Consider the following 13,977-nt stretch of genomic DNA (forward strand, 5'->3'; position numbering starts at 1 on the left):
AAACTGAACGAAACTAAAGAAGGTAAGTATCGAATGTCTTTTTGTTTGTTTCCTTCTCTTCTGTAGTTGTTAACTTTATTTAAAACTTTTGCATTTTATATCGCTTTTTTGCAGAATATTGTTCATTTTCTTAATTCTAATATCATTGTCGTGGTGTAATATCATTTTAATGCTATTGCAATGAAAGTTTTACAATTTCTCTTACATTTTCTACATCTTAATCGGGTTTATCACATTGCATCCAACCGGAACATTATTCCTAACAACTTTATTGCCATAATGCCATGGAAGCAAAATAAATACAATTTTTCTATCATTACACACAACACATTAACTTAAAATGTCTGTAAAACACCTTGAGCAAGCTCTAGCTAGTTTGCCCATAGCAAGGTTCATCACAGTTGCTCCCACCAACATCATCATCATCATCATCATCACGTGCTGGACATGGTGTGAAGGGATACGGTATTGCTTGTGATGCTCGCGCTCCCCACCAAGCTGCTTGTCATGCTAACAACACCACCACCGCCGGGTGTACCGCTTCCTCCTCCTGCCATGCTCGATGAAGCACTGTTGCCGGCAGCACTGCTTCCACCGCTGCCGCCCGCGATCGATTCCACATCGTTCTTGCCATAGTTCGTGTCCTTCAGATAGTACACAGCGCCACCGTTTATCAGTCCGTGGATCGTTTTCTTCAGCCCCAGCAGCGATGCAAGCCGATACTTGAGCGTCACGGAGTGTATCCGGTCGATAAACGTCCCGATCGCTTGCTCCATGCGCGGTGTCAGAGAGGGTTCGAGCTGGAACAGCTTCACGAGCGTTTCGATCATCCCGTCCGTTAGCGGGAGCCGGTCCAGGTAGTCCTCCAGGTACGCCGATTCACCCTGCATGATGTAGTGCTGATAGATTGCACCGGGCCAGTTAATTTCGATACCGTACGCCCGGCCCACGATGAGCGCTTGCGGGACGGTCAGCAGGAAGTTGATGTAGTAGAGCAGCGTGCCGGTAGCAACGTTGGTGGTGCCCACCGGTTCTTGCATCGTTCCTCCCCGACGATTGTCTTCACTCGGTAGGCGAATGTTCAGCACGGAGAGACAGGTGGCAGTGGTCTGGCTGCTTGTGTTGCTGCTGCTGCTGCTCGGTGAAGGATTCGCGTCGCCCTGTCCCTTCTCGGACGCGGCCAGTGCTTGCCGTACGTATGAGATTTGTAGCGCTATCAGTTCCGCATTGGCCGCAGCCCGTTGTGCAAGCGTCAGGTTGTTATCCAGCAGATAGTTCTCCGTGGCGTGAGTAAACGCGTCCATTGCGCTGGTTAGTTCCGTCTGCACCAAGGGAGTTGCCTGTAGCCGATGGCAGTACACCGCAGGCAAGGAAGAGGTCATTTTCGCCGCAACCATTTGCTTGAGCTCGTACGTCTTCACGATCGCATCGATCGTACCGTGCGCTTCCGACTCCCACAGCTCCGCGATCTCCCGGTACATGCGGAAGTGGAGCGCCGCCAGGCGGAAGTAATCGCGCCGCTCGGGACAGTGCTCGTTCAGGAAGGTGATGATGGCGCACTGCAACCGTCGCCCGTTTGCCGCCCGATCGTCGAACTGGCCGAGCAGCGATTCGAACTGCTCGTGGTTGATGAGCGTCTCGAAGCAGTAGTACATGTCGCGGTACCGGCCAATGCCCACCAGCAGCCGCACGATCAGGTTCCAGGATTTGGCCGCCGTCAGAATGACGGTCAGCGCTTTACAGCACGCCAGCACCTCCATGATGCCTTCCATCGAGCATTCGTGCACGAAGCAATCGTGCGCCTTCACCAGCAGCGCCACAATGATCGTGTTTTGCTTCTTCAGCGAGAGGATCTGGCCCTGGAGGATTTGATCCAAACGCTCCACAAGATCGGTGCCGGTGGCAGGCGGTTGCATCCGCAGGGCGGGAATGGTTGCAAACGACTCGAGCGCGTCCTGCACACCGGCCCCATCGCCGGCCGTATCTCGCCGCTTGCGGTACAGCCGGAGCGCGTTGCAGTAGCGCAGCAGCACGTTGCCCAGCGCGGTCGTGTTGGGCGCAAGCTCCAGAAACAGATGGAACTCACGATCGATGTTGTAGCCCCAGAGCAGCTCGTCCGTGGCCGAGTGGTTCGTGGGCTGCTGCTGGAAGAGGTAGAACTTGGACCGCACGACGGCGGACACGATTTCCGAGGCGAGAAAATCGGTAAAGCTGTCGATGCTCATGCGCGTCGCGGTAACGATGTCGCTGACCACCTCCAGCTTGTGCACGCAGTCTTCCCGCACCACCTCGGGCAGGAAGGCGAGTGGATCGCGCAGCTTCAGCAGCTCGTTGTACTCGCGGTCCAGGTACATGGCGACGCGGTACGTGAGTATGACGCGCTGTGCGAGATCCTGCCCGTGCGTGATCCGATTGCCAAGGGCCTGCAGAATAGCGGAAATGAAGGGAAAGATAAGCTAAATGTTGATACAACTCTATCAAGAATGGGAATACTCACACTGATCGCTTCGAAAATGTCTTGCTTGTCACGGGACGGTACCTCCTCGAAGTCGGACATTGCCGTCGTGCTCGCATCGGACGTGTCCAGCTGCGCCTGCCCACTCTTCATCGGCGATCCACCAATCTGGCTGCTCTGGCTAACGCGACTAAAGCGCAACGTGCGCCGCTGGAACCGTCCCGACGACCGGGCACTATCCTCGTTCAGCAGCATGCGCTCCTCCTTCGACAGGTTGTACAGACTGACCAGCCCCTCCGCCAGTGCCATGCAGAACACGATAAAGTGCAGATCGACCGGTCGCTGCTCGAATATGGCCTGATAGCGCAACGCTTGCACAATATCGCCGCAGTCGAGCAGCCGGTTGATGAGCGCATCGAGCCGCAGCCGCTCTTCCGGCTGTGCTAGCGGGACGTTGGAGAGTGTGAGATCATCAATCCCGGCTACCTCTTTCAGCTCGAGAAACGTGTGATACAGTATGGCCGCCGTCGACGGTGAATGTTGCTGCTGATTGTTGCACCAGTACTGGGAGCAGTACAGGTCCAGGTGCTCCTCCGTGCAGCGTATGTAGCTCAGTGCCAGCTCGTACTCCAACCGATCGCGATCGAACGTTTCGCTCGGGTAGAGCCCATGCTCGCGGATCAATTCAAGCGCGCAGCGCAGCAAATCGTACCGCTGCCGATCGCCGTACTCGAGCCGATTGGCAATGTGTGTGAAGAAGCTGATGCGCAGCTCTGGGCCAAGCGCGTACCGTTCACTCTCCACCCGGTACCGATCGAATGGGCCAATGCGGCCGTTCGCTTCAAACCCGCTCACCCAATGCTCGAAAATAATACTTTCCCGCGGGAGTCCTGCCTCATCGGCCAGTGCGATTGCTGCCTCGTGGTGCTTCTTTGCGACGAGCTGCTCACACAGCGACTCGTACAGGGCGAGCTGTTGCTCCTTTCCTCCCCCCGAACAGCACTCGTACAGGGTGAGGAAATCGATCGTCACCTCGCAGTGCCGTACGATCTCGCACATCTTTAACATCCGTTCGAAATCCATCCCAGCCACCAGGAAGCAGCGAAAGTCACACCGGACGTACGATTGCAGCAGCAGCAGCTGATGATGCATCGACGTACGGCGGTCCAGGTGGATCATGAGCAGTCGGGCACAAAAGTTAAACATTTCATACTTGGGTATGTGCAGCAGGAAGCACTCATCGCCGGCCGTGGCCGAGCGGGCTAGAAAGTTTGTTAAAAGTTCAGCGGCACGGTCAGCATCGAAGAGGACATTTTCCGTGAGTGCGAGGTACGCCGCCAGATGGTACCAGCCAGAATCGGGATAGAAAATGGCAAGTGAGCTGGCGAGTGTGCAAAGCCGTGCTGTGCGTACCAAATGCTCGACCAGCCCGCACACAAACGCTCGTTCTGGGGGTCGTTCCGACTCTTCGGAGAGTTTCTCCCGGTACGGATACTCTCCCGCCAGCATTGCCCACACGATCCAGCAGTAGCGGCGGCTTTCGCTTCCCTCGGGACATACGTCACCGGCCAGTAAAGCTAGCAAAGGCCACTCGGATCGTATTGCACGATCGAGCAGGTTTTGGTAGGTGTGCGGATAGCGTTGCGGCACGTGTCGATGCAGGGCGAGTCGCTTGAATGCGTCGAAATCGAACGGTTGCTGGCTGGCCGTTGCTGTGTACGGGTTGGACTCATTCGAGCAGAGCAGGATCGTGGAAACGAGATCCGTGTCGTAGCGTTCGGAAAGGAAATTGGCCCCATCGTAAAGTGGGTTGGACGAGCTGGTAGAGATGTCCGTCGCAGGGAGCTGCAGCGGTAAGGAGATACTGGTGACGTTGTGCCCCATACCGGACGTTGTGCTGCGTGCGATGGAGACAGCATCGGGATCGCTCGACATGCTGGAATGCCCGCTCGAATCAGTTGCAGTGCTGCTTCCCTACAAAAAAAAGAGGAAAAAACGTTAATCTTAGACAAAACATAAAAAAACGCATTTATGCTCGAACACGAGCATTCCGAAGACAAAGACAATCTCTTGTGCTATTTTTAAAATTCCCCGCCACGGCAGATAAGGTTCGGCTAAATTAAAATAAATAGAACAGTTCTCGGCGCAATTGCGGAAAAGTGTCCCGGTTTTCCAGTGTCGCCACCGCGTCATGTATCATCGTGTATACGGTTGACCTGGCTGGGCCGGCCCGGGTCGGCGACCCGATTCCGAAGCAAACCGGTTCCCATGCCCCGCGTTGCCCATTCGCGCACAATCGCGCCCAGAACCGCACGAAACTGCACGAGCCGTCAACCCACAGTCAAAGGTTAGGCTTGTTTGATATGGGACACATTTGATAAGACCGGAGGATGGAAAATGAGTTCATCTTAAGACACCTCTTCTCCATCTTGCTCTCCTCCGCCTGTCGCGCACTGTCATATTGCGCAATATAACGAATACGCAAAGCCAGGAGTGGTGGTGGTGTGTGGATGGAAGCAAAGTAGCAAAACAAATAATGCCGCGGATGACTTATCTGCCCGACGCTGGAACACGCTGGAAGTGCAACTATTTACTGTTGCCATAAAAACAATGTACAGACACGCACGCACACACATTCAGTGCAGCGATTGACGCGGGTCGGGTGTGTTTGCATTATGCATTTACCACTTGCCTGAAGACAGCTCTGGGCGGAATGGATTAAAAGGGCGTTACATACAATTGAATGTGTAAGTGTAGTTCACTCACCCTTCTTCTACGGCGTGGCGTCAAGCTCGACCGTCGCTTGATCGAGGTAAAAGAGCTCGAGCATGTTTGTCCATCGCGGGCAACCTCAACCACCCTCGGCTGATGGAGCAGCGCCGTCATAAGGTTTCTTCCAATGCGCGATTCAACAAAGCCGATGCGACACAGTTCCACTATCTGCTCCTGCGGGTAGTTTAGATAGTCGACGAGCAGCAGGAACCGATACCAATCGTTCTCAGCCAGCAAACGCTCCTGCAAGTACGCCACCGGGTAGGGTAGCGCATTCGCTTTCGCCACGATCGTCATCGCTTCCAGATCGATAAGCAGCTCCGGGTCGTCGAGGGATTTATCGCGGATCGCTTCCTCGCAGCGCCTCAGCAAAGCGGCCACCGTGAGTCTGGCTGGCTCTTCAGGCTGCTGTTGCTGCTTACCCGCTGCTCCACCGACCAGCGTCAAGCAGCGCAGATAGGCCCGGGTCGGCACACTGCTTACGCCAATCATTTCCATAAACGCGACGGCGTGTGTGGCTAGGGCCGTATCCCAGTACGATTCGATCGCCATCTGGGCAACGGTTTGGGCCGCACTGTTCAGCTGGCGGGTCGATATCTGGGAGTAGTTTTGCAGCTGCTCGCGATAGAACTCGTACACGGCGTGGCACGCGCGCTGCAGTCGGATGTAGTGCATGTAGCGTAGTGTCACCGGCTGTCCGTACTTGCTCACCAGCAGCGGATGGTTAAAGTGGGGCAGCGAACCGTACTGCTCGAGCAGCTCGAGCTGTGACGCCCGTTCGTCCTCCTCCTCGACTGCTCCGTTCGCATCGGTGCGCGTGCCGTGGAAGAGAAACTGTTTCACCTTCGCCGGATCGGGAATGCCCGCTATTGCTAGTAGCTTCCTCACGAGCGTGTCACACGACTCTTCGCCACTCTGTCCACCCTTGCAGCGCTTTATAAAGCTGTGCAGATGGGGAAGCTTTGCGAGAATGGGATCATCCCCATCGAACTGTGCCTTGCGCTCATCCAACCCATACTCGAACAGATACACGATCGGGTTCTCCTCGTAAAAGGCACGATTGTGCTGCAGAATGTACTCGGACGTAGTGCGCGACACGCTCAGCAGCTCCTGCCCGCTCAGCGCACCATCCTTTAGCTTCTGCAGCTCCAAAAACACCTTCACCTCCCGCTGATGCTGTGCGCCGGCATCCGTTGCAATCTGGGCGAGCAAATCCTCGCAAACGATCGGCAGTGCCAGCAGGGTGAAAAAGCGATTCTCCACCAGCTGGCGCGTTAGCTGCTCGCGGAACCATTTCGCTTCCGTCCACTCGCGGTGCTGCTTGTAGCTTTCGGTCGTAAACAGACGGCGCAATATCGCTACCGCATCGTTCCGCTCATGGTCGAGAAATTTGCCCAGCCGGGCGAGCTCGTTGAGCAGAATTTCGTTGCGCGACAGCGTACGGTGGTGCGAGAGCTGCGAAAGCATAAAATCATCTATTTCCCACCGCTGGAACAGTTGCCGCAGTCGCTCGTTGAAGCGCGCATCGTCGTAGATGTCGATCTTGATGCGCAGCAGGTGGGGCGTCGGATCTACGCCCTCGTGCAGGCAGCGGCGCATGCAACTGTTGAGCTGAATCCATATCTTGACCAGGTTGGCGATGTTGTTCTTCAGCAGATAGCTCCACACGGTGTAGCGATCGAGAATGGGCGAGATTTCCGTTTCTGGGGAAAAAGGGGGAAAACACGAGCATGATTACTCATTATGGTAGGTCACAGCGTAAAAACGTGCTGGCAAAGGGACGCTCTACCGACGCAACAGCCTCTTATCAATTGCTCATTCACACAAAAAAGCTTCCCTTTTTGTTACGCTATTTTGACTGATCTTGGGACGAGTAATCAATTCGTACTGATTGTGGCTGAAAGAATCGAGGCTATTATGTCTACTTCTTTGCAGGGTTTGAAATTGTTTCCCATTCGATTCGAAATAGTTTTGCCTTTTGCTGGTGGCCTTGGTGTGCGCGTTCAAATGGATGGAAAATTACGAAAATGTGCCATAACGATCGTCATTTGTTGACGACAAACTATTCCATCCTCTCTTCTGCTGCTTCTTCTTCTAATCTTGTTTCAATATTGTTTGGTTCGCTTGTTCTACATCACGTGGGACAAACGGTGCCCCCGACGTGATCTACATGTTGACCAGCGGGCCGTTCAAATCAATCAATTCTCTTCGCGTTCGATCGATGTTTGTTTGCGATCGGAAAGCTTCCCTACACGGCTCACCCACCCTCAAGGTAAGGTTTGCATGTAATTTCATTGCGAAGGGCACAGCGCTTCACTCACGTTTTGTGCTCTTATCAAATGTGCGAAACCGTTTTAGCGAGGGCAAAAATAAACCGCGGTTCCGCGCTCGAATGGATGCTGCAGTTCGGGGTGAAATATGACTGTACTGTGTGTGACGGCGCCAGCGATGATGATGAATCATAGGTTTAGGCTCCTTCTGACAGTAAAGGAGCTTTGCACATACGCACGATCGAGTTTTTACACGCTTATGTGCGTCATGCGCGCCATCATAAAGCGTGAAGAGAGTGCACAAATTCAAGGGAACGAGTTTTTGATAGCACAAACGGGCAGGCCTCCGTGGTGTAAAGCCAAAGTCCATTCGCCGTTCGCTTACCTTGATTCTTAAAGAACAAATCCACCGCGACCGAATTCCGGTAGACGTCCTCCTTCATGCAGAACGTGTTGAACGACATCGTCTCGATCTCGAGCACCGTGTACCCGGTCGTCACCTCGTTCAGCACCTCCGCCATCTGGCGCACGTTCGCCTTCAGCTGGGTGTAGACGCGCCAGCTGGCCGCGATCCGTTCCTCCTCGCCGTGGGAGTAATTTTCCACCGTCCGGGCCAAGTGCTCGCGTATGTAGTCGCGCAGCCCGTGGTCGCTCGTTTCGGCCGCAATCTGGTAGAACACGTACCGCGGGACCCGATCGATGTTCTTGAGGATGTGGTGCGCCTTGTAGAGCTGCCGGTTCGACAGCAACCGATAGACGTACGCGTTCACCTACAAAGATGGGGGGAGGGGAAATACACAATCACACAGAGGGACACAAAGTCAGTCGCCGATGTGCGTCTGTCCGATCGACCGATCGGTTTGCTACTGTCCGGGGGCGGTCGAGTAAAACCGACGACGGTGCCGCACCGGAATGACGATCTTAAAACGCTTCGGTAATGCGATAAGAATGCTGAGACTCGAGTTACTTTACGCTGCTTGAGATTATGTTACGCAGAAAGCAGGAAGCAAACCCCTCGGCTCGGCGGGGGATTAGACACCACGAACCGCTCGAGCTGTCTATTTGCACGGCACACAAGCACAAGCTGATAAGTGACAGCGCACAGTGCCAAGGCGATCATCTGAGCTGAGCTTTGCTCAGCTGATCGATCGAGTGCAACCCATTTTTGGGCGACTCGGGCTGGTGGTACCCCCGTACCTTCTGGAGAAAGTAATTCTTTGCCTCCTTCATCGACAGCTCGTTCCGCTCGGCCAGATACTGGATGCAGAGGTTGACGTGTTTGCCCTTGGTCGACACCTCCTTGATGATAACATCGTCGTCCAGCTTTTCCCAGCCCTTCAGCACGATGCTTTTCTCCGGCGGTATGGTCGGACTGCTGCTGTCCACGGGCGTGTTGGCGGCCATCACCGGGGGCGGTGGGGTGTGCGTTTGTCGAACCAAAAAGGGCGTAAAGTGCCAGGGTCTGTCGCGGGTTGTCTGCTCCCTTCACGAACCATTCACACTGTGCGTTGTGCAATTTCACACACTTTAGTTTTACATGCACAATTTACAATAAGGTAACGAAATAAACGATTTAGCACAACACAATACACACAGAAAACGAACGAAAAACTAACTACGGAGCGCTGACTAAAATTGGCTTCCACACTGAACGATGATGATGGTGCAAAAGAAAAGCGACGGCGATTTGTTGTTGTTTACGTTTGGTGCAGCTGTCATCGCAGCTTGCGCTAGTGTCCGCTTAGGGCGCCCCGGTCGGGTTGAGCAGCTGTTCGAAAATCCGAACGGAAAAGGGACAGCGCGGCAGATGGTAAGACGTGTCGGCTCGCTCTATCGTACGGTGGGCATAGAGCCGGCTGTTTGCTTCTCTGTTTCGCGTGCGCCGGGAGTGGTAGAGCAAAAAGGACGGCCAATCCCGAACGAACCGCATTGAACGAAAACAAGTGAACGACGTTGGGAAAAATTTAAAAAAATAGTAACTTTCAACAGCGTCGGGTGTGTGTCTCTCGTCTCCGCTGCGCGTCACGTAGGATATTGGGAGAGAAGTGTACCTTACGATTTGTTGGTGGATGGTTTTGTGCTGAGAATTTTAGTTAAACGCTTTAAATTTTTGGAATGTTTTGCAAAGCATGGCTAAAGCAAGATGAAATGCGTGCTGTAAACAAAATTATTTGTTGATTAAAAAAAACAACAAAAAAGAACGATCTTACGCAAACCGTTCTAGTTCTCTGCAATGTGTGTGTGTTTTGTGTGCCAAATCAAACATCAAACATTCAAAAAAACAACAACTGAAAGTTAAATGCAAACAATGCGTTAATTGGACCTGCCGTTCGTTCGTGTTTTGCCGAGTTCCTTCCATCATCAATCGTCAAACTTCTTCATCATAGCAGGCAGCGGTGGAGTGTGCAAGAGTTGAATTAAAAAAAGGTAAAGTGAGTGTGAGTGTGTGTGCGTGTATGATGATCGTTTGATCATCGATGAATGAAATTATTTAACCAAAAATCCTGCCTGTGTCAAGTGAAATGCTGTGTTTTTTTATTGGAATTTTCCATTTCTTCTGATAAGCTTAAGAGTGAGTTAAATAACAAGAAAACAAAAATAATTTAAATTCATTTAACCCTTTCCGAGTGATCTTAAACTTCCCAAACTCCCGCACCTAATGATTTATATTAAACTTGTGAACGTTGGCCAAGGTGATGCACCCAAATGTTGCAATTCGCACACACGCGAAGAAGACACCAAGTGTGCAAGTGTGTGCATTCTGCGTTGCAGCCGGTGCAGCACAACTCACCCGAAAAGGCCATGCAGGCCGGTGTGGCGTATATGGCGGGGTGGAAGAGATAACACACAAGGGAAGGAATGGGCCAGACGAAACTCGTGTGTTTGTCGCCCGTCCTTCTTCGCCCAGATCAGATTTGGTAGATTGTGTAAAGGAGTGTGTGTGTGAGAGTGTTGGTGTGCTTCGGTAAAAATTCTTAATCGTCTTAAAGCATCGCAAAAATGGCCACATGTGTTTCGTGGTTGTGTGTCCTCTTTTGGCCTTTTTTTTAAAGGTGAGAAGAATTCAATTTAAGAAGATTATGATCGTGTATTCAAAAAAAAGCATTCTAAATGATGATGTTGAGCAAAGTGTGTTTAAAAGTGGATTTTTATTGAATTAAATGGTAAGTCTACAACAATTATTACTGTTTTGGTTAAATGTTAAGCAACTCTATGTGCATATATTCAAGAAAAAAAGCCCCAAAAAGCTTCTCGCATGTGTGTGCAAGATCAAGTGCAAGCATTCTTGTTGGCCACACTCCGTGTCCCTGTGCGCGCAAGAGAGTTCAACGTGTTCGGGGGATGGCTTGCGTTTTGCTTTCACGCAGCCTCTGCTGCTGCCTCACCAACACACGCGACTCCACGGCGACGACAGCGGCAGGCCCGCGCACACACAACAACATCATACATACGCGAGCGTATCCCGTCCGATCGAGAAATTCTTGCTTGGAGGTTTCTGCTGCTGCTGCTGCTGCTTCTTCTTCGCTCGAGGAGAACAGCCGTCAAAGGGGTGTGGGAGAAAGCGAGGGTGATGATGAAGTTCAATCGGGGTGGGCGCGGGGGGAGGATGTTGTGTTGGGCTCTCTCGCGCTACAGAATCATCGCCAGCATCGCCGAAGAAGCGAGCCCGCAGCAGCAGCAGCACCAGCAGGCAGCGAACCGGCCTTTTTTTCTTGTTCGTTGTGTCGATCGCCTCTCGATCGCGTTGCAGTGTCGCTGTATTGGTAAAGCGCTGACCAGGCCGTTTTCAGTTCATTTTCGTACACATTTTCTTTTACCATACCCCTTTTGTGGGACCAATGTCGTTTTGGTCGGGCTTGGCCGTTTGGTCCAACAGCTTCCCTCTTGCTTCCCTCTTGGCCATGCCAACGGGGGGATCGCTCTCTCTCTCTCTCTTTCTCTCTTCTTCTGATCTTTCGTTTGCCCCACAGCATTCAGCAAGCGGGAGCATGGAAAAGGAGAGGAAAAAAGAGCACGGAGCCAAGGTACACAAAAACAAAGGTAAAGAAGAACATCGCGCGGTGGCTTAGAACCACTGGCCCCGGTCGCCCTGTTCATGTGTGTATGTGTGTGTGAGAGAGTGTTTGCTGGATTGGCGTTGTGTACACGCGCCAAAAAAGAAAAAAAAACGAGAAAAAGAACATTACCCCACTGTAAAGCCCCCCACCATCCCCTGCCATCTGAGCAACGCGAAAGAATGATCGTAGAGAGAAGGAAAGGAATGATCGTTCTTCGGTTCGCTGCCGCGCAACAGACCGGCGAATGCTGGTGGTAGTGAACTTGGTGCAAGATCTAGAATGGGTCTGTGGGAGACTGTGGTTGGTTTGGGGGAAGAGGGTTTGAATGTGTGTGTGTGTGTATGTGTGGTGGAGCTTGATCGCGAAAGGCAGCGCGCAGATCGATCGTAAATGGGGAGAAGGAAATACTGAAGCTTAGGAATTTTGCGTCAATTCTTTTGCTGCTTTCGTTTGATCAACTTCAACGTGCTGGTTTCGGTTTTATTTGCAACAATCGTTTTATTTTGTTTGGTTTGTTCTTTTATCGTGTTCTTATTGTTGTTCTAAGTATGTTACATTTTTCGTTTTTTTTTCATGTTTTCTGTTTTCAAATTTATAAGTAAAGAAAAAAAAAGTGATGAGCATTGAAACAATTTAAAAATAAAAGAAGTAATTTTAATACATCAAATACAATACATAAAAAAGATAAACAATTAAAAATAAAAAGAATAAATGCAAAGAAATTTAAATAAAAACTAAAATCAGCCAATGACGGTGTTAATAAAGAGGCTAAATTTAAAGAGGTGCAAGCAAACGCTCAATGTAGTATAGTAAAGCTCAAAATTTGTTGATACTGCTCTGCACAACAATACACGCCCTGCAACAACAGCAGCAACGCATCAACAAACGATTACACACAATGAACGCACGAAATCTCAAGAGTACTTTCTTTGCTCTTCCTCACCTTTTCCAAAAGGGATCGATCGAGCCTGCCCTTTGAGCAGTAACAAACACACACACACACACACACACACACACACACATACACACTCAGCAACACATCGCTTCATCATCAAGTACGGTTCCCAGCTCTTCCCTTCCCTTCCTTCTTTACCGGCAGGTTCTAGTTTTCTTCAATCATTAACGCGGGGGAAACGGGGCGAAAAGGAAATGCAAATACCGAATTGACCACCACACAACACCGTACCATCCCGCTTGGACCTGAACCTTTTTTTAGGGGAGGGGGAAAGTCATCCTTCATGTCTCTTTCTTCGACAAAAGCGTTCACTTGCTTTTCCAGTGCGACAAAACGCGGCACTGATGCTGTCCTCTCTCTGGGTGTGTGTACCCTTTTTGGCGTGCTTTATTTGACTGCCAGCCCAGTTCATGTTTGCCTCTAGCCTTTTGCCAACGGGGAGAGGTGGTGATGTTTGCTTCGGACATGAAAATATCATTCCACTTCATAAATATTCATCGATCGATCATGTGAAACGGAAAGTGAGAACGTTTCTTACTTCTTGTTTTTTTTTCGTCGTCTTTCAATGTTGGCTTGGTTCTGTTGTGCTTGAAGAGACCTGCTTTTTGGTTGGTCGGGTTCGTCGCTTGGAGGTTTGAATCTTTCCTTTCTTCCCGGGCAAATAGCAACGAGAGGATGCTGCAGCCACCAGGTACGCACCAGGGAAAGTGTCTCTATGTGTATTTGAACAGTGTATTTCTTGCACGGATGGGTAATTACCACCAGGGCTGGATAGGTACAGGTCGGGTTTGTTTTTGGGTGCGCAAGTAAAGGAAGGGAAATAGTTTTACAGCACCTGCAGCTCGGTGCATATGAAGGTAAGGTTTCGAGGTGTGGGAAAGCCTCTCTTTAGAAGCGTTTGGATGGTTTAAAATGCAAAAAAGATTGCACCAATTTATTGCATTTATTGGTAGCTTTAAAAGGTGTCCATTGAGGAACGAGCGAAAACTTCTCGGCCGAGTTTTATGAGAACGCATGTCCAAAGCAGCCATTTTTATGTATGCTCACGTTTCGCTCGTGCATGCACAAACCATGTTTACCCACCGACACAGCCATGCATGCATTTCATCATTTACACGGTCACATGCACACTGGAAAGCAGTCCGCGCGCGTACACGTGTACGTGAACAAATTGTTGTACGAAACCATCAATTTCTAGCATCTGGTGATGCTTCTCGCCTTGGCACGATGATAGGATCGCCGGCTAGCGTAACTAACCTTGGTGGGGCGTCGTTTGGCGCTTGCCATTCCGGAAAACCGGCGACGTTTTCACGGTTATTCAAATCTGTTCCTTTCCCGCCTGCAACTGGATCAGTCGAGAGGGCGGTCGATTTATGGAAGGAAACAGCCGCGGATGCCGCTGAAGGTTTCCAACGTACACAAAAAAACCGTAAACCACCCTGTGTGCTGGGTTTTTTTCTTCTTCAA

The 13,977-nt window shown here is 51.1% G+C and overlaps 2 protein-coding genes across 3 annotated transcripts in view; one reads left to right on the plus strand and one right to left on the minus strand.

Moving 5' to 3' along the window:
- Positions 1–156: 156 nt before the first annotated feature.
- On the minus strand, positions 157–9,240 carry LOC120955310 (spatacsin). Its single transcript, XM_040376044.2, has 5 exons — positions 8,695–9,240; positions 7,883–8,267; positions 5,222–6,930; positions 2,498–4,429; positions 157–2,423 (listed from the first exon to the last, which is right to left on the minus strand). The coding sequence occupies exons 1-5, from the start codon at positions 8,899–8,901 to the stop codon at positions 435–437; spliced, it is 6,222 nt and encodes a 2,073-aa protein (XP_040231978.2). The 5' UTR covers positions 8,902–9,240; the 3' UTR covers positions 157–434.
- Positions 9,241–9,445: 205 nt separating this feature from the next.
- The window catches only part of LOC120954896 (protein Shroom), a 181,084-nt gene continuing 176,552 nt past the window's right edge, over positions 9,446–13,977 (plus strand). For both annotated transcript variants that reach the window (XM_040375201.2, XM_040375202.2), the window contains exon 1: positions 9,446–9,523. The gene's annotated coding sequence lies outside the window, so the exon portion shown is untranslated. The remainder of the gene's footprint in view (positions 9,524–13,977) is intronic.

Source organism: Anopheles coluzzii, chromosome 3, assembly GCF_943734685.1.
Source record: "Anopheles coluzzii chromosome 3, AcolN3, whole genome shotgun sequence".
NCBI classification, from domain to species: Eukaryota; Metazoa; Arthropoda; class Insecta; order Diptera; family Culicidae; genus Anopheles; species Anopheles coluzzii.